Genomic DNA, 21,407 nt, shown 5'->3' with positions numbered 1-21,407 from the left:
ACCTCAAAATTATCTTTATATTTGGGGAGCAGCATTCCAATGTCACCCTCCCTATGCCTCCTAGGAGACCTCTCAGAAGTAGAATCATCAGTCAAAGATACATTCCCATTACTTATAGCATTAACTATAGCAAAAAAAAAACAATACTGCTAAATTGGAAAGACAAAAAAAATATTTCTGTAACACAGTGGACTAATCTACTAACAAAACACCTATCTTGTGAACAAGCATCAGCTGCAAGCCACAACAAAATAGATGCATTTAATCTAAACTGTTCAAACTTACTAAAACTATGTAACATAAGTAATAGTACCCCGATATTGAAAGTATTTTTTTTTTTCCCCTTTACATATTTGAGAGTGTGTGAATGTATGCATATATGTATATGTATGTACATACATATAAACACATATTTTATAAGGACATCTTGTACAATGCAACACATCATCAGTGTGTGGTGTTGTGCAGGGGCGTGGGATGCTGCGGGGTCCTTAGGGGGCTTCCCCTCCAGACCTGTTTGTCTGCTATGCCCTACCGCCTTCCTGGACCACCATTACCACCATTCGCCCCCTCCCGTTACAGAAGAGCTCTGTTGCCTCTTCAGAGAGAGCAAAATCAGCAGCTTTCACTGACAAACACAGAACAAAGGCCACACGGTCACTTCAAAGGAGTCCTGTGCAAAGTGGGCTTTTAAATAAGACCCGGAAAGTGGCTCTGATGCGATGTTCACCCTGGGAAGCAGGTTGGGGCTGGGGGGGTGGGAGAGAGAGAGATGAAGAGTATGGAGGGGACAGATAAAGGTTGGTGGGGGGTCCTTGGGGGCGTCCTGGCTCTCCCTTTCTTCTGCACAGCAAAGCAATATTGCGTACTTATTATTGATGTAATAGACTATTGTATTTTATGTACAAAAATGTTGAATGGGTGTGTGTGTATCTGTGTATACATATATCTTACCACTTTATTTACTTCGTATACTGCCTGTCCGTCATTATTATTATTATTATTATTATTATTACTACTACATCTCCTTTTTTTCCATTTTGAGTGTGTTTTTTCTTTGTGGCTTGTCTTGTCTCAACGTACTTGTCTGTCTCTTGTACAATATATTTGTTGTTAATTTAAAAGCACAGAACAAGGATGAGTGGCTAAAGTCATAGCTGGAAGTTCATCAGCATTTTCTTGCTTGGAGAGTGGACCCAGGGCAGGATTATATAGCTGAAAAACTTCCAGTGGCTAAAGAGAAAAGGGCACTGGGATGCATGCAGCACTGAAGATGACTCTGTGGGCAGTTATCTTCACTACCTCGACATGACGGAAAAGGTGTCAATGACTGTCCACTTCCTGCCATCACTAAGACAGACAGGGCTGTTACTGTTGCATGAGTACATATGGTTTTGCTTCATCTTCAACCTTTCGAAGGTGCTCTTGGAGGATCATAACATCTTTAGTCAAAGGGATGCAGTCATCTTTGTTCCATTTTTTCTCTTCCATTGTTTTGTGTGCATTAGTAGAAACATTGTCTTTCCACTTTTGTTCTAAAAGTCCTTTGAACTTCTTTGCATTCCTTTCTGCTATGTCATCATCATTTTCCAGGGTTTGGGCAACAAGGACATCAGTAACTCCTTTCAATGAGAAACCAATTTTGACAGCGGTTGATGCCTTTCTGTACATGTTCTTGCTTGGGCTGTACTGAGAGAGCTTTTTAATCGTTTTCAGCACCAGCTGAAACCTGGATACATGGCACAAATCTTCAAGACATTTAATACTCATCAATTTCTCTCGCTGCCACAATGAGCTGACCAATTCTCTCATTTTCTGAGAAACATATCCTGTTGAATTACTTTTCCCACGGTTTATCAGCACATTACCATATTTACAGAGTGGTCATCAGTTCTTACAGTAAAGGCTACTTCATCTTTCTGCATCCCATGGATGATGTTCTGCAGTTCCTCAGAGGTCTCTGAAATGGGTAGCAGGCACCAAGATGTTTTTTGAACTCTATTCTTGCTCTTTTTGTCATCATCTTTGTCACCATCTGTTTTATTTCTGCAAGTGGCCCGATGCTTCCAGAGATCACTTTTAACAAACATGGTGTAGCAGTACTGGCAAGGGAGGTAACTGTCGACAGATGTTTCATTAGAAGGTTGTTTCCATGTCACTGTTTCTCCTTTGCTGTTCTTAAGGACTTCCAAGTTGTGTTTACAGTCACCTTTATTCTGCAGTACTTCCAACTGTGCCTTTCTTTTTTTAGATCCTAATGGGAAGCTGAAGGCATGAGCCACCTCTTTGACATCCATATGTGCACGTTCCAGATGCCTGCTCAACTTCTTTTTAGACTTTCCACAGTACAGGCAATAATGGTTTTTGTCCCAGACTCGCTTGCTATTGTGGCGTTTCGTGCAAACCTTCACCGTTACAGTTAAATCTGTTTTACTTTTTGTTCTCTTTTCTTTCATACTTGTCTGTATTTCTGTTTTTTCTAATGGACTTGGTTTTGTAGTCATCAGTGCTGTTAGCCTGGTGGTCGTCATCAAAATATTGGTTCTCTTCACTCAATCGCTCAGTGTCATCATCGCTACTTTAGGATGGTTTGTATTCAGCATCTGATTTGTGCAGTGAGTCTGCAGAATCACTGCTAGACTCTTCAGAAATGGAATCAAGCTATAATTAAATATATATATATATTACAGAAAATCCAAAACAACTAATCTCACCAGCAGGACAGCAATCCCAAATCATTTTTAACTTTAAACTTCCCCTTGACTATCCCCAGAAATAGTATGATCCCTTCAAATTCTACTATGATTTAATGTCTGATGAATAAAAGGAATGGTTCACTTAAAAATCTAACAATCTTACACAATTTTCCACTAACCCCAGATGTAGTCGATCAGCCAAGTCATGTTTACAGTCCAAATTTTGCTTCTTTACTTTAGAACTGGAGCTGTGAGGCTAATATTGCTAACACTAGAACTTAACAATCACCTAAATAGCCCAGTTGTTTCAGTGAAATTACATCACCACAATTTCTCTCACACCACTACACAACATCCAGATCTTAAGTAGGGTCTCACAGAGTAGTGGATGCGGTTTAGGACAGTGTATGATTTACTGTGAGCTTTAAAAAAAAAATAACAAAAACACTTGTGTGGATGAATGCTGCGTCCACAATCTTAGATAATCAACTCAGAGCAGGAAGTACTGATCTACAATCAGTTTCAGTGACAATGACCATCTGATCCTAGCTCTTCTACCAGCCCTGCTACTGTCTAAAGTGGCTGCCTGTAATGGAGAGGTTTTATTAATTTTTAGAGTACACAGCAAGTAATACTGTGTCCTAAACTACATCTACTAGTCTGTGAGACCTTACTTAAGATCTGGATGCTGTTTGAGCAGGTTGAGAGAGGTTTTGGTGATGTATCGACTAGGCTATTTAGGTGACTATTGAGCTCTAGAGTGTGTTAGCAACATTAGCCTCACAGCTTCAGTTCCAAACTATAGAAACAAAACAGAAGACTCCAAATATGTCTTCACTGACTACATCTGGGGTAAGTGGAAAAGAATGTAAATATGATTTCTAGGTGAAACATTCCTTTAACAACAGGCTGCATGAGTAAAATGCTCTCTGCCATGTTTCTGTAATCATTAGGTCAACAAAAGAGGAAAAAAATTGAATTACTGAACAGTAAAATAAATAAATTAAAAGTAATAAATTGTCTATGCAATGGCTAAGTGACTAATTGTAGACTAACTGTAGACTAATTGTAAACATGTTACACCAGCTGATCCTATTTTAGTCACGACGACAAAACATGACCACACAGATTTACAAATCTACAAATTGACTTTTGTCAACGTTAATGCCAAGTTGACAACTAAATTTGTAGCTTGATTACTTTCCTGTCTGTGATTACATGGCAATGACGTGACATAGCATGCTAAACATTATTCCACTTCACTCTAACACTACTGTGGTATTGACCAACGGGAAAAATGTTAGACCAAACATCTGACCAACTGACCAGTAAACTAACTAGCTAACTAGTTAACTTTAGCCAAAAAGTTTGCTATCAATATCACTGAAGCAAAACAAAGAAAAACGTTTACCAAAAGACTACAGCTTAGTATTTCCAATTAAACCATCAAAACGTCGTTTTAAAAGTGTAAAGTAAGAGAAAACAGCGCTCACCTGTCTGAATGCTTGTATAATGATGCAGCTCCAGAAAACGCTGTATCAGCTCATCCCTCCGAGAGGCCAGTCGCAGAGCAGGAGACTCATTAAGGACCAGCGCTGTATGTAGCGATAGGAAGTTTGATTCATTTTACTGAATTAGTTCTTTCGAACTATTCTGTTCAATGAATCCAATGCCCGATTCAACCGGTTTATTAACTAACCTCATGGTCTAAGCAGCTGAAGTTGGCTTCTACTTCGCCAGCTGCGTATTCAAATGTTGCCAGCCCACCTTAAATATCGCAGTAGTTGCATAAATTCAAATTGAAAGAAGCAGTTCGAAAAGAATCGGTTCAATAAGAACGAATCGAACTTTCCATCACTAGTTGTATGTTCAAATTAAGGTTAAAGCAGCATTAGTTAAAGGAGTGGTTCACCTATAAATCATTTCTGGGTCAACTGTTTATTTAAAGCATTAGGGTTCATTTCAATAAAAAAATGCAATTAAATCATTGCATGACTGCACTTAAACACACAGCACAAATGTGAAATTATGAAAGTTCTGAAAATTATTATTAATAAAAAAATAAGAAATGACACTGCACCACATATGTACTATTTTCACTGAGCTTGTATATTTAAGCATAGGTTAGTCATAAAACAACCAAGTTCTTGATATTTAACAATTTAACAAAATGAAAAGCTGAATAAATGATTAAACGATATCAAGAACTTCATCATTTATGACTGTAGCCTATGTTTAAATGTACAACATACAATATATAATATATAAAAAATAGTACATTTCAGCTGTATTGGAAAACCCGAAGCAGTATAATTTTTCAAAGAATATTTTGACGAATAATACTTTTAAACTTGTTCCACAGTCAACCTTGTCTAGACATACATTGATACTTTGTGTGTGGGGGTGGGAGGTGAGGAGGGAGTTCAAAAGTGATTGGAGAGAATATGCAAGTCCTCATTACATGTAGGAATTGGGTGAAGCAAAGGTCTTACAAAAAAAACAGAGATCTGCTCTTGTCCTGAGATGAAACCTGGGATGTCCAACATGTCTGCTGGAAAAAAACCTCGACAAATACCCAGATGCTCCAGATGCCTAAACCACGGCATTGAATTACCTGTAAAATGGCACAAACACTATTGCCAATGGAGAGAATGCCAATGCCATAAATGCACGCTAACAGAAATGAGGCAGCAGATCCAAGCAGCTAAGATGGCTGACCAACAGCTACAAGTACTGGAAAAGAATGCTGATTGTGTTTCAGTCCAGTCTCCCATGGGAGCTGACACTGACACCATGGCGTTGAAATCATCTTTGTTTGATACCTCATGTGCAACCACATCCCATGTTACTTCAGTGAACTGCTCCACTAAGTCTGTGGACCCTATGCGTACATGTGGACAATACAGTGTGGACAACTTGATGCCTGATGCCTCCTATTACGACCCTGTCAACCAGCCCTCCTCTGACCCAGCTTACTACAGCAAGTATGAACACAAGCAGTACCTGACACCAAATTCCTACTCCTTTGAAACCCCTTTCTTGAGCCAGGGCCTCTGCACTGTGGATTGGACCCCACCAAACGTCACCCTGGAGAACGGCACCTTCCTTGAATTGGAAGCACCAGTTTTGTCCTATGATGTTGCCCTGGCCAATCCTGAGCCCAAGACAGAGACTGTGACTACATCTAACTCTAAGTCTCAAACCTTCACTGTTCACTGGAAGTAATTTCCTCTACAACTAAAATGACCAGTTGTAGTTGTTAGTGAAATTAGCTGAAGTATCTTGTTCAACCTATAATGGCTAAAAGTCTATTCAGTGCCTTGTTATCTTGCCTATGTTGTTGCCTAAGTCAGCATCTGATAAACTGGTAAACTGTATGTACCAAATTGATCCTGTGAAGGTTTTTGTGCTTTATATCTTTTATACATTGTTGTGCCTTATACATGTTTGCAAAGTTGTTGCTAACCTGTAATTGTGGTGGTTGCTAAGATGTTGTTAGGTAAGCCAGATGTTTGCTAGGGTGTTGCTAAGTGATTGCTGTAGTATTCCAAGTTATCGCATGAGTGTTCATAGAGTGTTTGTACTCTATGAACACACACATGTATCTTATATGTAAATAACACATCAAATACATGAACAGAATCACCGCCTTAGTAAGCTGCCCCTCGCTTTATTCCTAGCTAATACAATACAAGAGCGGGAACAACTGAGTATCTCTTAGGAACATGTTGCACACTCCATGATATCACATTAGCCAGTGTTTGCTAACTTCAACTATTGTCTATTAGATTTTACTAGTAATATGCAATATCAGGTGTCGGGTAAATACATACATAATACATATATACATAATGCCAACCACTTCAGCAGAGAAGTGCTGATGTAGAATCTGAGATCAGCCCTAGATCTACTTCATGTAAACTCCTGGGGTTGTGCAGAGATATGATCTAATATATATTTATAATTATAATATGAATACCTATTAATAATAAAACTATCATTGTTAATAAATATTAATATTAATACAGGTGTACAGACTTTTGTAAAAGAATGGGTTGTTCTAAAGAGCTCACTGAATTTGAGTGTGGTGCTGTAATATGATGCCACAGTTACAACAAGACAGTTCACAAAATTTCTTCCCTCCTAGATATTCCATGATCAACTGTGAGTGGTATTATTGAAAAGTGTAAGCCTTTAGGAACCACAGCAACTCAGCCATGAAGTGTCAGACCACGTAAAGTTACAGAGCAGGTCGCTGAGCGCTGAGGAGCATAGAGCATAAAAGTCTCCAATGCTCTGCTGATCAATAACTGCAGAGTTCAAACCTCCTCTGGCATCATCAGCACAAAAACTGCACCGGGAGCTTCATGGCAGGGTTTCTATGGCTGAGCAGCTGCATGAAGCCTTACATCACCAAGCACAATGTCAAGCGTCAGATGGAGTGGAGTAAAGCTCTGCCACTGGACTCTGGAGCAGTGGAAACGAATTCTGTGGAGTGACGAATCAGCTTCTTTGACTGTCAGTCTGATGGACGATAGTCTGGGTTTGGCGAATGCCGGGAGATCATTACCTGCCTGACTGCACTGTGCCAGCTGTAAAGCTTGGTGGAGGAGGGATAATGCTATGGGGCTGTTTTCCAGGGGTTGACCTAGACCCCTTAGTTCCAGTGAAGGGAAATCTTAATGCTTCAGCAGACCAAGACATTTTGGACAACTGTAGGCTTACAACTTTGTGTGAACAGTTTGGGCAAGAGCCTTTCCTGTTCCATGATGACTGAGCCCCAGGGCACAAAGCAAGGTCCATAAAGGCATGACTGGGTGAGCCTGGTGTGGAAGAGCTTGACTGACCCTCACAGAGCCCTGACCTCAACCCCATCAAACACCTTTGGGATGAACTAGAACAGAGATTGTGAGCCAGGCCCTCTCGTCCAACATCAGCGTCTGACCTCACAAATGCTCTTCTGCATGAACGGGCAGAAACTCCCACAGACACAAGAGTGGAAGCTGTTATAAAGCAAAGGGGGACCAACTCCATATTTAATGCCTATGGGTTTAGAATGGGATTCATAAAAACTTCTGTAGGTGTAATGTGTAGGTGTCCCAATACTTTTGTCCATATAGTGTGTGTATACATATATTTAATAACTGAAAGTTAAATTCCAACATGAATTCAGCTCGAATAACATCTCAAATGTTCCTATGTGTGTGTGTGTATGTATATATATATATATATATAAAGACTCGTACTAAATCATTAAAAAAAGGGGTCTGACTCGGTACAGTGCGGATATACTGGATGGAAACGACACGTTTGAATCAACAGATTGAATCAACAGAGTCGATTCCATTGTCTGAGACTCTCAATTCTGTTGATTCAATCAAGTCACCTTCAGGAGTCCAATCCATTCAGCTATTCGTTAGCGATGGAAAGGAGTCGACTCGAAGGGTTCAACAATCGATTCCTAGATTCAGAGCATCAAGTCGTGCGTAAACAGGCTCACGCTCCTACTCAAAAATCGCTAAACTACCTGCTGCAATGTACTTTAGCGCTTTGGTTTAGTAAATCGCCATGTTTACAGCTTATTTGTCGTGATTTGGTCAGATTTGTTCCGGTGTTCGGTTAATTAAGGATTTAATCATCACTCTTCAGCCATTTTCCAGTGCTTTAGTCTTCATAAGGTAAGAGAAATGGATTTAATGGCTGCCGCTGCGCAGTGTAAGCTTGTTGTACTTCTTTACGATGTGCACATTTGTTTTGTGGTTGTTGTTATGTGGTATTTATGTGCTTTTTATGGTAATAATGTGCTTTTTGAACTTTAATCACGGTTTGAGTCTGCAGCAGCGGTTGTGGTGAAAGTTGTGTTGCTGTGTCTCAGCATTTTAAACTTATCTGGCGGATAGTTGTCATTCATTTATTTCAGTTGTTTCGTATGTCGTCACTGTTAATGTACTGATGATGTACTTTTGTTCATTCGTGGGTGAATTTCAGTCCATCGCGAACAAAGCTCGGTATTTCAACTGACGGAGGTTTCAGCCAGTCAGAAATGGTGATTCTTTTTGAGGGCTGCGCTCGGGCAGCAGAGCAGACTCCTTACCCGTCCATACGGAGCGGTCTCGAACGTGATTGGCTAGAGCCTCTGCTGCTCAGCCGCTATTGGTCAGGCAGCCTTGTAGGCGGGCTCTTTCTACTCAACAGGTTCTGACGGTAATGGCGGCTCAAAGCGGCTAGGCTGTGCTCATTGTTAAAGCACTCAAATGAACAGGGAGGCTAAGAACTGTGATGGATTCAGTTTTCTGAGGCTCTCTGTTAAAGTTAAAGGGTATTTCAGCACAGTCCGACGAACGTTCGGTTGCCAGGATATGTTTAATAGTACATATCTAGCTGTTTAATAATCCACTCAGGTAATTTGAGCGCTGTGCTTATGCAGGGATTAAAGGGGGCACCAGTAAGCACTGGTGTGTGTGGCAAAAATGCGTTTTCGGCATTAAGTGAGGACATCTGTGAAAATTCACCAGTATTATCAGGAGGCTAAAGGGAGATGATCACAATGAAAAAAAAAACGAGGACCGGCAAAATGTCCTCACTTCCTGAAAATATTCTCAGTCGAAAGGTTAAAAACTCGCACTGGTCCTCACAAGTATAGTGAGACAAACACACACACACACACACACTCTGCTACCACACCCAGTCTTCCGCATACTCAGTCATCGCCTTCTTTCTGGCTCGACTTTACTGAATCTCAAATTCATATCTTACTCACATTATTTCCTGGAGACCCCCCTGATCCACACCTAAAATTATAGTAAGTATACTATTTAATTATGTACCAACTCTTTGTTTTTATTGTCCATACTGAGCTCCAAGTCGGCTAATTTGTTGTGGGTTAGGCAAGCCGATTGTCATAGTGACACATAGTGTAGAGTGTTTAGTGGTTCATTTATATATGTTAAAGTTTTTTCGTATATATGTCTTTTCATCATCTTTTAATATGGTCCTTTAACTGTATTTACAGCACAGTTTTTATGGACTTATTTTAAGCTTGACTAACACAAAATAAATAAAATTGGAAAGCCCAAATGCTACCATTATTTTTGAAAATAAGGTGAACAGCACAACTACATACTGTAACACTTAGAAAATATTACAAAAAAGAGTGTTTCAATTTATAGTCCACTAAAAACTAAGTGTGCTACTGTTCACAAGACTTTGAACTGAGCTCACATGACTGTTCTTTGAAATCTGAACAATGTGAGTAACCTGAGTAAATTGGTAGCAGTATGTGTTGATAAAGGATTCTCAGTTATCTCTGACACACTTTTTAATGTAGATTTTTACAGGGTGTAAACTGTATATTAGTTCTTAGAGTGACCCAGTTTTTTGTCCTTTAATGGGACATTGAACCTATTGGCCAATTTACTGCCAGTAAAAATAAGAATAACAATAAAGAAAAAAAATCTTTAAAACATAGTACAGTACAATACTGTGCAAAAGTCAGAGCCAAACCATTATTTATTTACACTTTTTCAATCTTCTCTATTCCAGTTTTGGAAACTCTTGTCTTTTTCACGTGTTTTCCTTTGGATTTTCTCTTTCTTATGGAAGTGGATAATCTCTAATCCCCCCCAGACATTCATAATTTACACTCAGTGACCATTTTGAATGGAAATGAAATGAAGAGTGGTCTATGATTTTTGCACTTTGCTGTAAAGTGGAATCAAAGTAATTTGCCACATCAATGCATTATACTATGTGTATTATCCGCACTAGATCCATTTTTGCAGAACTTAAAGATAGTAAGATCTTAAAAATAGTATATTTATAATAACAGTATATTTATAGTAAGTACCTTAATTAAATGATGTATAAAAGATTAGCTTAGGAGCTTGAAAAGTTTCTCAGGTTAGAGGTTAAATGACTGTAAATTGTTGAGTGCAGACAACTGATAACCTGGAATATTTTTAGCCATATGTAGATGTTTTCTATAAATGTAACGTAGGTATCTATAAATTTAAAAATATTCTTTGGAACATGTCACTCAAATGCTGGGAATAGAAGTTTTGTATTTTACACTGTTATGTCTACTTAGCTTTTTGTAATGCACACACTTAACAGTAGTCTAATTACTGATGTAAAGCAAGCAGTAGTTTGCAGCATAATCCAATCTGCTTTTTAGGAGCACTTCCCACTCTAAACTAACTAGTGTGCTTTTTATAATGTACTTAAATATATCTGATGTATTTAATTTTATCTCCATAAGCCCAAAAATCTGTCCTTCTGAATTTCTTTCTAAAACTTGACAATTTTTGAAACTTTTCTACATTATTTAGTTGACAATATATCACTATAAATTTGCAAAATAAGTGCAATAAACTTGCAAAATATGTATTATTTTGGATTTATATTATATTGGATTTTTACATAAATATTTCTTCTACTATGTTTTTCTTTATTTCTTAGGGTGATACTCTCCAAATGAATTACAGAGGTATTTGTTTACAATCTCTAAAGATCTAGAATAAGAAATAACCCTTTGAATTTAGCACTTCAAATGTCTTCATGCTTTATTTCCTTACAGGGGATAAAAGAGCACTTGAAAATGACAACATTTCTACTCCACATGGGATGCCTAGAAAACAAAAAAGGTGCTCCAGCCCTGACAGGACAGGTGCTGGTAAGCTTTACATTTTGCTGCTGTTAAATGCTGAAACTATTCCAGAAAAGACAGTCAAAAAGGAATTCTTATAGTTTTCCTTAAAGCTTTCAGCTTATCATTGATTCAATCTATATTCCTTTGTAAAAGCCTACATTGTCTCAGGCCAGAAAACACTGTCCCTGTCCAAAAAAAAACAAGTATCTCCATTTTTTCTGCATAACCTGAGTTCAGCAGCTGTCCTTTTCATTATGTGAAAATGACATGATAATAGAAATACAAATGCTCCAGTATTGCTTCAAATAAAATTCACATTAACTTTCATTAAAAGCAAAGAACATTTTGCCCTCTTCTGTAAAGTTACCATTTTGGAGACGCATGTTTTTTCTTCGGGCAGAAATTATATGCATATGATGAATGGGTGTGTTCGTACTTCACAGTGAAAACGAGATGCAGATCTACAATGCATTGCAAGCTGAAATACAGACCCAAAAAACCCCCACAAAAATGCAAAAAACACAAAAACCCAAAAAAGCCCACAAAAATTACAAAAGATCTTCTCAGAAGATTAAAGGAGAAAAAACAACAGGAACAGTCTGAACAACACTGACCATACAAATAAACAGATTTACAATACATTCCAATAGCAAGCAGGTTTATACATGAAAGGACATACAATAAGAGAGCATTACTCTAAACTGCCATACACAGTTGGCAACCAGGTGAAATAGTTTTCAAGTACCTCTTGGTGGTGGTGTAAAGTACTTCACACTGAGCAAAATGGACCAACACTGCCCTCTAGTGACATGCCAATGACAATGGCAAAACATCTGCAATCTGCCAGATTAGGGTTGCCAAATTGATTTTTTTAGCCACAGAGATACAGATAATTTTGTTTTAACTGGCCCCAGACACTGCCAGAAATCAGCACAATTAAAATCATTTCATCACCGTTTCAATATTACAAAGGAACAGTAATGTCAGGTAACATACTGTTAATATGAAAATATTCAGTGGAATTTTGCTTAATTCATTTGAAGCAAGCAAAGTGTAACTTCAGCAAAGTTGCTACAGCACACAAGTCAGTGTGATTGAATGTCTGGAGGACTACCAGGAATAAACACTACTACATGTACAACATGTATCAGCACTAGGTATTTTGGTCTTTAACAGTGCTACAACAAGCAGCTCTACAAACACATAATCAAAGCGCTAACAGCCAAGCGTTCATCACAGCAGGCTAAAAAAAACAATAACTCACTACAACCACAGACTAAACCACTTCTTCTTCAGAGGCAGTGCCCTATCTCCTGACATTTGATTGTCTTCCATTTTGATTCATACTTACATTTTCACTCTTATACCAGTTAAAAAAATAACTTCACACCAATAACTGATGTAATACCTCTCATCTGTTATGTGAGTTCATTTTCAATGTTCATGCTTAACAGAAGAGAGAAGTCTGTCCCCCTCAAAGAAGCTTTTTCAATATGTCAGGAACAGTAACCTCAGTAATAGCACCATTAAAGGTGGTCAATATGTCAAAAATATCATATCAAGATACTTTTCAGACTTTTTACTTTTAGACATTTTTCACAAGGCACTTATCTTATATCTTATGCCTTATCTACCTTATCTATGTCAATAAAATACATACATACACACACACACACACAAACTAAACTCACAATTTTAACGTCACGTTCCAGAAACTACAGAAAATGTGTTTTTGTTTTACCGCCCCCATTTTTGACTTTTCTGCAAAACGGCAAAACAGCTGATTTTTGCAGATCACTATACGTATCAAGAGCAATTTAGTTATCAAGAAACACTCCAGTGTGATTAAATGCATATACGGTTTTCCAGTCCATTTAGCTAAGACCATCTCCAACAGAAAGGTTTCTAGAAGCATCTTTTGACAGAGATGGACTCCATGGTGGGAACCCAGCAATAGCCAAGAAAACTACTGAGTTAAAAAAACAGGTGGATATGTAGCAACTCTCTGGTGCTATGAATATTACCATTACACAATTATTCTGGACTGACACAATGTAGAAAAACTAGCATACTCTACACTCTTAAAAAAAAGCTTCTTCAAGGGTTTTTTAGTGAAAAAAGCACCATCTTTTTAAAGTGTGTATACTTGTTTCTTTTAGTCTACTTGCACTTGTCATCTTTTCCATTTCAAAATATGTATTTGTGTTTTTTTAGTAATCAGAAATGGCAAAATGATTATGGGACATGTGAAACATAAACTCAGCGAATACGAATTTCAAGACACCCCCACGAACAAGCTCATTGAATATGTCAGGTACAGTAACCTCAATGACAGTAAAATTGGAGTGGGCAATATGGCAAAGATAGTATATTACAATGCTGTAAGACACTGTCACAATATGTAATACGCATCACAATATTCTGACACACACAAAGAACTAGTATTGCCACATTTAAAAACTGCCAACAAAACTCTGGGTACAATGATTTTTTACTGTACATTTCGCATACTATACCACACTAAATCCAACTAAACAGGATATTATGCATTCTTTATCAAACATGGAGTTGGTCAGCATTCTTTAAGTACTGACAATATCCATGATACAGCCACAAAAGTGTATAATTTATCACAATAACAATAAAATACTGTCATATTGCCCACCTGTAAGTGTTTTATCACTACACTAAAGAAGGTACAGAATATTTGGGTAACACGTTATATTACTCATCACATAATGAATCATTAACACACACACACAAAATGCGTCAGGAGTCCTCTAAATATTCTCATGCATGTTTTATTGCAGAAGCTGTAAATTATTACTGTAATAACTAACTATGAATATTGATATTATTGAAGATGCTGATACAAGTTTCATGTTGGAAAGACTAAATGAGGCAAAGAGGAAGTGTTTCCAAATAGTAACTGTTTATTTTTATGCATTTTGTGCACAGGGAAATAATCACAAAATTGGACACCACTGTAAAAAGGAAAACTACTGTTGGAGTGTTTGGAAAGACAGGGACTGGGAAGAGCTCTCTGATAAACGCCATCCTGGGAGAAACAGATCTGTTACCATCAGGAACCCTGTGTGCCTGTACTTCAGTCATCATACAGGTTGGAGCCAACGTAAAAGACTTCTTCTACACCGCTGAGATTGAATTCATCTTAAAAGAGGTACACAGGTTATAAAAACGTTTCCTCACTGTACATGCCTGTCAACAGGTTTCCACTGGACCAAAAGTCAACACAATCTGGATTCATTTACTTAAGTTCTTTAAAATATGTTTTCTACATGATAACTGTTGAATACCATTATGTGGCTGTTTACAAAATATGTATTAAGCACATATTAATTAATAAACAGAATTTAATGTTCATTCTGTAAAATATACAGACCACATGCACCTCACCTTGAAGGTGGTCAAGACAAAGGCAGAAACCAGGCCAGACAGTTTTACTGTCTCCAACCCACGAGTCATGGCAGATCTCACAGTGTTAACATATTAGATGTACACGTTTCAAAGACACTGTTGAATGAACATTGTGTGTACGTAAAGGGAATCCAAGATATATCATTTTATTCAGAATAAATCTGAATCTGCATTTTTACTAGTCTTTTTGGGCCAGACATGATCTTGTCACAGGAACACACGTTTGAGACAAATTGTTAGACTCTCTTTTAGCCCATCCTCTTGTCTCCAGGGCTGGTTTTCACAAAGCAGTCCTTAGTTAAAGCACTGATCTCAGATTAGACTCCTAAGTGCTTATGACAGTCACAAAACTCATTCTTTATCAACCTTCTTACTCCTAAAGTTGTTTATGAACCCTGGAAACAATCACTTGTGGCCCCACAAGACTTCGACGTTTGCAGCTATAATCCCTAAAGCTCAGACCAAACATTCAACCAATGTACTCTGTAATTCTTCTTTGCAGTTCTGTCCATTTTTTGTTTTTTAAGAATTCCTTCACCACCTCCACCCCCCTTAGGAAAAGATGCCTCTGACTGTGTTACAAAAATTATTTTCTTCAGGAATGGGAAGATGAACTCAAGACACTTCTGAATGTTTTATCAGAAGATGGAGAGGAGAAGGACAACGCAATCTTCAGTACAGCAAATGAGAAGATTACAGCAATGTATGGAGAGGAAGGTGTTTTTATGACCATAGATGACCTCATGAAAGATGATAATTTCTCAGAAATTCCAGAGTTTCTCAAATCTCAAACCAAAAAGATAACATGTGAGAAAGTAAGTCAATGTGGAATTTTTGTCAGTCTGCAAGTAGTTAAATAGAGTAAAAGTCAATATGCTGCATTTATAAATAAGGCACCTCTTATGTGTTTATGTCTGTGCTTTGTGTATTTAACATCAGGCCTCAGATCTCTCTGACCAGATAGGGTGTTACATTCAGCATGATGACTCAAGTCCTGGAGGATGTTACTGGCCGGTAGTGAAGAGTGTGACCATCAAGGTTCCACACTGTAAAAATTTTCTGGAACACATTCTGTTAGTGGATCTTCCTGGAACTGGAGATTACAACAAGAGCAGAGATCAGATGTGGAAATCGGTAAATACTGCTATTTTACAATAAGGCCAAATGGTCAAGATTAAAATGTTAAATGTAGATTATAACCAGAGGCTAATAGCCCTTTGATACTGCAAAACTGGATATAATGAAGATCACCAAAAATCAAATTTGCACAACTTTTCACTTACCCCAAATGAATAAAATCAGCTAAAACATGTCAACTTTAGACAAATGTCTAAAGTTTGCTTTGGACACTTTACATAATCAGGTCATAACAAATGCAACTGATTTGCCTTCACTGACTCTTACCAGCCTAAACCATGAAAAACAGCCCCAGACCATTATTTCTTCCTCTAGAGTCCAACGGAAGTGTGCTGTATACCACTCCTAACAAGTTTCTGCATTGTGCATGGTGATCTTAAACTTTTGTACAGCCTCTAATCCAGGGAAACCCAATCCATGAAGCTCCCGATGAACAGCTCTTGTGCAGATGTCATTTTCAGTTCTCTGTAATATTTCTTGATGTTTTATAGAAACTGAGAGAGTGTTCTACAGCGTGGATCGTAAGTGAAATAAACCGTGCTGGGTCTGACAAGGAGGCCTGGGAACTTGTTTCTAACAGTGTGGGAGACATGGCACAAGGTGGAGAGTGCCGCAGTATCTGCTTCATATGTACCAAGACCGATGACATCAACCCACAGAACTACATGAGGTCAGTAACTTATAAAATAACTTAATAAATATGTAAATATTTATATGGCACTCCTAAATACGTAACTGCCAAAAGGTGCCATTCCTAGGAATGATACCATAGTGTCACTAATTCTGATAGGTAGGAGATATTTTTACAACATAGAGAGATGCTAATAAGCCACAAATCAACACAAGTATAATGCATTCATTTTGATACACAGCTACACAGTCTAAGCCTCGCAGCATGACTGACATGCTTTCTGAAGTCCCTTCAGTCATATTAACTTTACATTCATGGAAGTTGTTTCATTATGCCACCTTTCAAATGGATGATTCTTAAAAGAATCGTTTTTGTAATTGTGTGAGAGTGTGAAGAAACTTTTTAATTTTACTTAATTTTATCATTAAAGGAACCTCCACAAAGTGTAAAAGTTCTATACTAATTAAAGTTTTTTTTTTTCTCTAGAACCATACATCAAAGCCAAAAAAACATTTATGAAGACTGTACTGTTCTTTAAAAGCATCCTTCACACACGCACATCTAATTACAAAAATCCACTGCAAGGTTCTTTCAGGAAACAAAAACGGTTCTTTAAAGGCATCTCAAGAACCCATGCACTATATTAACATTAAATTGCAGCTTAAATGCACACAGCTCTGTTTTAAGTATATCTCCAACATTGGTGCAACTGAAATTTACATTTTTATTAATATTATAAACAAACATTTAACATTTAGATCCTCAAAGCTCAAGGATGAAGACTTTCAGATCAAACCAGAGGTAATAATAATATAGTTAAAATCATTTAGAAACATTTTTACGGAAGTCCTTTAAGTCCTTAAAAAACTGCATGTCTTTTTACAGGACTCCCAATATGCCAGCAAGAAAAAAACTGCATGCATATTGCACAGGAATGCTAAAGCCAAAGAAAAAGTGAAAAAGAATTTCCTTCAACAAGACACAATAAAGGTATTTAATTCAATTGCTTTACATAGCCCACATTTTCATAGAGGACCTATTTCCATGCAGTAGTACTGTAAAAGCACTTATGACTAAGGAGTAGTATAGGAATATGGTACTTTATATTGCTTATTTAAGCAAGTGAACAATAAATGGATAAATTAATTAAAGAACTCATATAATGGAAAACAAAATTTCCTCACCTTTTAAAATAAAGGAGTTTCATGTAGTATGTACAATTAAATTACACACTAAATTTTCAAAACATACCATTTACCACCAATAATAATAAAATACAGGCAAAGTAGGCAGTAAAATTAGAATGTTTTTCATTTCTTGTTTTGTCACGAAACCCTAATCATTTCAATATATCCCTCTATTCAACCTACAGCAGTGTAGCCCAACCAGTCACTCTGAACATATCAGAAGTCTTTCAGCCTGAACTACTACCCTTCGGGGGGGAGGAAAAAAGTATAATACAGTGTGTGTCCTTAGATTACTAAGACAAGATAGAAAAAAAGATAGATTTTTTTTACATGGTTCAGTCTAGGTGACTTGGCTTTATCTTTTAAGGAACATTGCAAGCTGTTTAAGAACTAATCACAATGATGGATATGGAAAGAGTCTACAAGGGGCAAATTTGAGGACACTACTATAGACCCTATTCTCATGCCTATATTCAAGTGATTAATTATTATTTTTGGAAATATATTCTCTCAGGATCAAGTACATAAAAATGAAGGATCGGCAACTCTTTGAGTGTAGCAGTTTGGTGATGACCCTGACCGTTATCACCGAAAAAACCATCACAGTGATAAATATGGAAACAGTCTGCCAGAAACTTATTGAAACCAGGCTAGTGTACTTATCATAGTAGACAACTGCATTTTGAACTTTTTTGGTTTCAATCATAAATTGAATGTTAAATTACATTACCTTTATCTATCAAATGTTATTCAATAAAAAAAAAAACTATATAAGCAATATGTTTAAATATATGCAACTTATCAGATGTACTGTTATGAATTTAGCAAAGAATTAATTACTCTTAATTACTAAATAATCTTAATTATGTAGTAGCTTGATCTCTGAACAGTTAAAAAGCAAGCATGGATTTCCATAATGAACACAAAATGCTATGAGTTTTGATCTATGCCTGACGCTCTTTCAGTGGTTTTCCTTTTTATATTCCTGCGCTAGACGCATTTCGACTGTGATGATGATTTCTTTTCTGTGTTCACGGTGAGTTCTGAAGAATTCACCAAAGAAGATCCAATACTGAAACCAGAGGAAACAGGTAAAGCATAAGCAGTTCTAAACTGACCTTATAAATTGACACTGATAAAATACTTGTAGTAATACCAGTAGGGCTGCATGACATTCTCTGATCTGACCATATCTAGAGATACCTAAGCTGAAGGACCTCTTAAGGACGTACAACAATAGTCACACAAATGACATGGCGAGTCAATACATCTCTGGAGCACTTGGAATCCTCTCCTTAATTCAAGGTTTCAAGGAGATCAATGCTGCAATGGTAATGATACCAACAGTCCATTTGCTACAGCCATAAAAGCAAATGCATATTTATATGAATAAACAGTCTCAGTGTAAGTCACATAAAAACAGGAGACGAATTAAAGGAAAAACCTGAATAAGTCAGTTGATAAACATAACGAGTGCAGATGCTTCCAGACAGATGTACTGCATGACACAATTAAGTGATTAAGAACAGAGAGCAACTGTTTCTCAGGTCAAGAATGTCAATAAAGGATGTGATCAGATTGCGCCAACAAAAACATTTTATCCACAACTACATAGAGGGATGTTATGGCACAAACCACTTTAGGTCACTGCAAAACATTACATCTAACATTCTAACTGATCATCTTTATCCTAAGATGAAACATTTCTATCCTGATAGGAGTGGTCTCTACCAGGATGACAATGCCCAGATCCACAGGGCATGAGGGGGTCACAGAGCATAAAAATCATATACTATGGTCACCAGATCTCAACTCAATTTAACACCTATGTGAGATTTTGTGCTGACACGCTAGAGCTCTCCAACGCCATCATCTAAACACCAGCTTTTCTCTCCAATACAGTTTCTGAGACTTGTAGAATCTATGCCAAGGTGCACTGAAGCTATTCTGGCAGCCTGTGAGGGCCCAAATCCCTTTTCAAGACACTTCATGCTGGTTTTTCCTTTAATCTGTCACTCATCTGGTATTTCCATTCTTCATGTTTTATAGAGCAATCAAGACAGATTTGGACAGTGATGTAATTTTTTGTTGCTTTGAATCTGAAATGCAACATGAAGATTTTTTTTTGTAAAAAAAAAAGTAATTTGAGGACTTCACACTCAAACATTTAAAAATGGTATGAGGTTCTTGAACTGTTATGACAGTTACCTAATCATATTTTTGATGGTGCTTACATTAATCAGCACAAAGGAAACAATGTCTTGGCATCCCATTTTCACCCATTTTAGTCTTAATATCCCATTTTAACAAAAAGAGCTGTACACTGAAAACCAAAATGGATACCCTCAAACTGTTGTAATACCCTTTGTATTTTAGATAGCAGAGAGGTCCAGACTACACCATGACTTGGAGATAAATCTTCACAATGCACTTGGACACTTGCACGAATGCTGTGGCCAAATCTGCAGCTCTCTGGAAGAACTTCTGTCAAAAGGAGCAAAAGAATCTGAAGAAAAATGTGTTGAAACTGCAAATGAAGTAATTGCACCGGTGAGTGGTTTTCTTTATTAAATGTACACTTTATAACAGTTTTCAAATAATTATGATACTATAAAACCTTTCATTACTCAGAAGAAGGACGGTCGAGGATTTCACAGAACACTAACAGCGCTGTGCAAGAATCATGGATTCTACAGGTCTAAGACAGGAGCAACCGATCTGAATTCACACTTGGCTACACATATGTTACAGTACATTAATGAAGCATTCACTCACTTCTTCCCGTAAGTACTCAATTCAGTCAAATCTGAATTTGTGTAGTGCTTTTTAACTGAAGTTGCAAAATGGTGAGGTGCTGTTTTGCCAATGTGCAGGGCTTTACCATTTTTGATCACTCTAAAAATCATGATACATTTTTTTACATAAGTGGCATACAATCGTAAAATGAGCAAAAATGAGTCACTGAACGCTGACATTTCACTGGCTTCCTCTTGAAACTTGAATTGGGGTGTGTTTCGTGTAACTGATGTGTAAATTAGGCAGTGGTACCTGGTGTTTGATTTCATACACTGAAGCTGATTCATCACTTGCGCTCAAATGACTACAAAACTTTCATGAATCAATCACAGAGTAATTTGTACAACTTAAAGGCAGGCAAATCTGCACTCTTTTTATGCAACTCTGTGAGTAAGGGTCATTATATCTAAAAGTAGCCATTACAAATGAAATCAAGTCAATATAAATAAATATGTTTTTACTTGCTGTTTAAAATGGTTAATGGTAGGAGCCTAATGAATATCTATACATAAGGTGTTCCAGAGCTTTGGTGCATAGTGACAAAAAGCTTTCTCACCAAAGTTTTTGCACTTCTTCTTTTAACTTAATTTTACAGGCCAGTGCTTAATCTTAAAAGACAATTTAAAAAATCAGTGACTGATTAAAATCAGTTCTAAAAGAAATGGGCAGCCAGTGCAATGAAGCTAAAACAAGTGTGATATGTTCTCTCCTACATGTTGTACTCTAGCTGCAGCATTCTGAACAAGTTGCAGTTGGTCTATTGTGGTTTTGGTAATGCGATAAACAGTGCATTGCAGTAATCTAGGTGTGAAAAGACAAAAGCATGAGTCAATTTCTCAGCATCATGCAGTGTGAACAAAGGACTGACTTGTGCT

At 37.3% G+C, this 21,407-nt stretch overlaps 1 protein-coding gene across 2 annotated transcripts; it reads left to right on the top strand.

Moving 5' to 3' along the window:
- Positions 1 to 9,255: 9,255 nt before the first annotated feature.
- LOC118803478 (nuclear GTPase SLIP-GC-like) lies at positions 9,256 to 21,021 on the top strand. 2 transcript variants are annotated; one of them, XM_036563971.1, is made up of 14 exons: positions 9,256 to 9,498; positions 11,154 to 11,181; positions 11,272 to 11,361; positions 13,558 to 13,657; positions 14,302 to 14,524; positions 15,381 to 15,596; positions 15,721 to 15,915; positions 16,410 to 16,588; positions 17,308 to 17,350; positions 17,435 to 17,539; positions 18,731 to 18,827; positions 18,934 to 19,067; positions 20,113 to 20,286; positions 20,368 to 21,021. In XM_036563971.1, exons 2-14 carry the CDS (start codon positions 11,169 to 11,171, stop codon positions 20,521 to 20,523), a joined length of 1,725 nt encoding a protein of 574 aa, XP_036419864.1. In that variant the 5' UTR covers positions 9,256 to 9,498; positions 11,154 to 11,168; the 3' UTR covers positions 20,524 to 21,021. The 2 variants fall into 2 exon arrangements, with proteins under 2 accessions (XP_036419864.1, XP_036419863.1); XM_036563970.1 differs by having other exon boundaries at positions 11,272 to 11,367; positions 20,368 to 20,555.
- The last annotated feature ends 386 nt before the right edge of the window (positions 21,022 to 21,407 follow it).

This window comes from Colossoma macropomum, unplaced genomic scaffold, assembly GCF_904425465.1.
Source record: "Colossoma macropomum unplaced genomic scaffold, Colossoma_macropomum, whole genome shotgun sequence".
NCBI lineage: Eukaryota > Metazoa > Chordata > Actinopteri > Characiformes > Serrasalmidae > Colossoma > Colossoma macropomum.
This window is presented reverse-complemented; position numbering and strand designations above follow the sequence as displayed.

Bases quoted from the DNA above. Each gene is read 5' to 3' on its own strand.
- LOC118803478 (XM_036563970.1), top strand. The intron at 15,916-16,409 runs GTAAATACTGCT...GATGTTTTATAG, and splicing joins GAGATCAGATGTGGAAATCG to AAACTGAGAGAGTGTTCTAC. The intron at 18,828-18,933 runs GTAAAGCATAAG...GACCATATCTAG, and splicing joins ACTGAAACCAGAGGAAACAG to AGATACCTAAGCTGAAGGAC.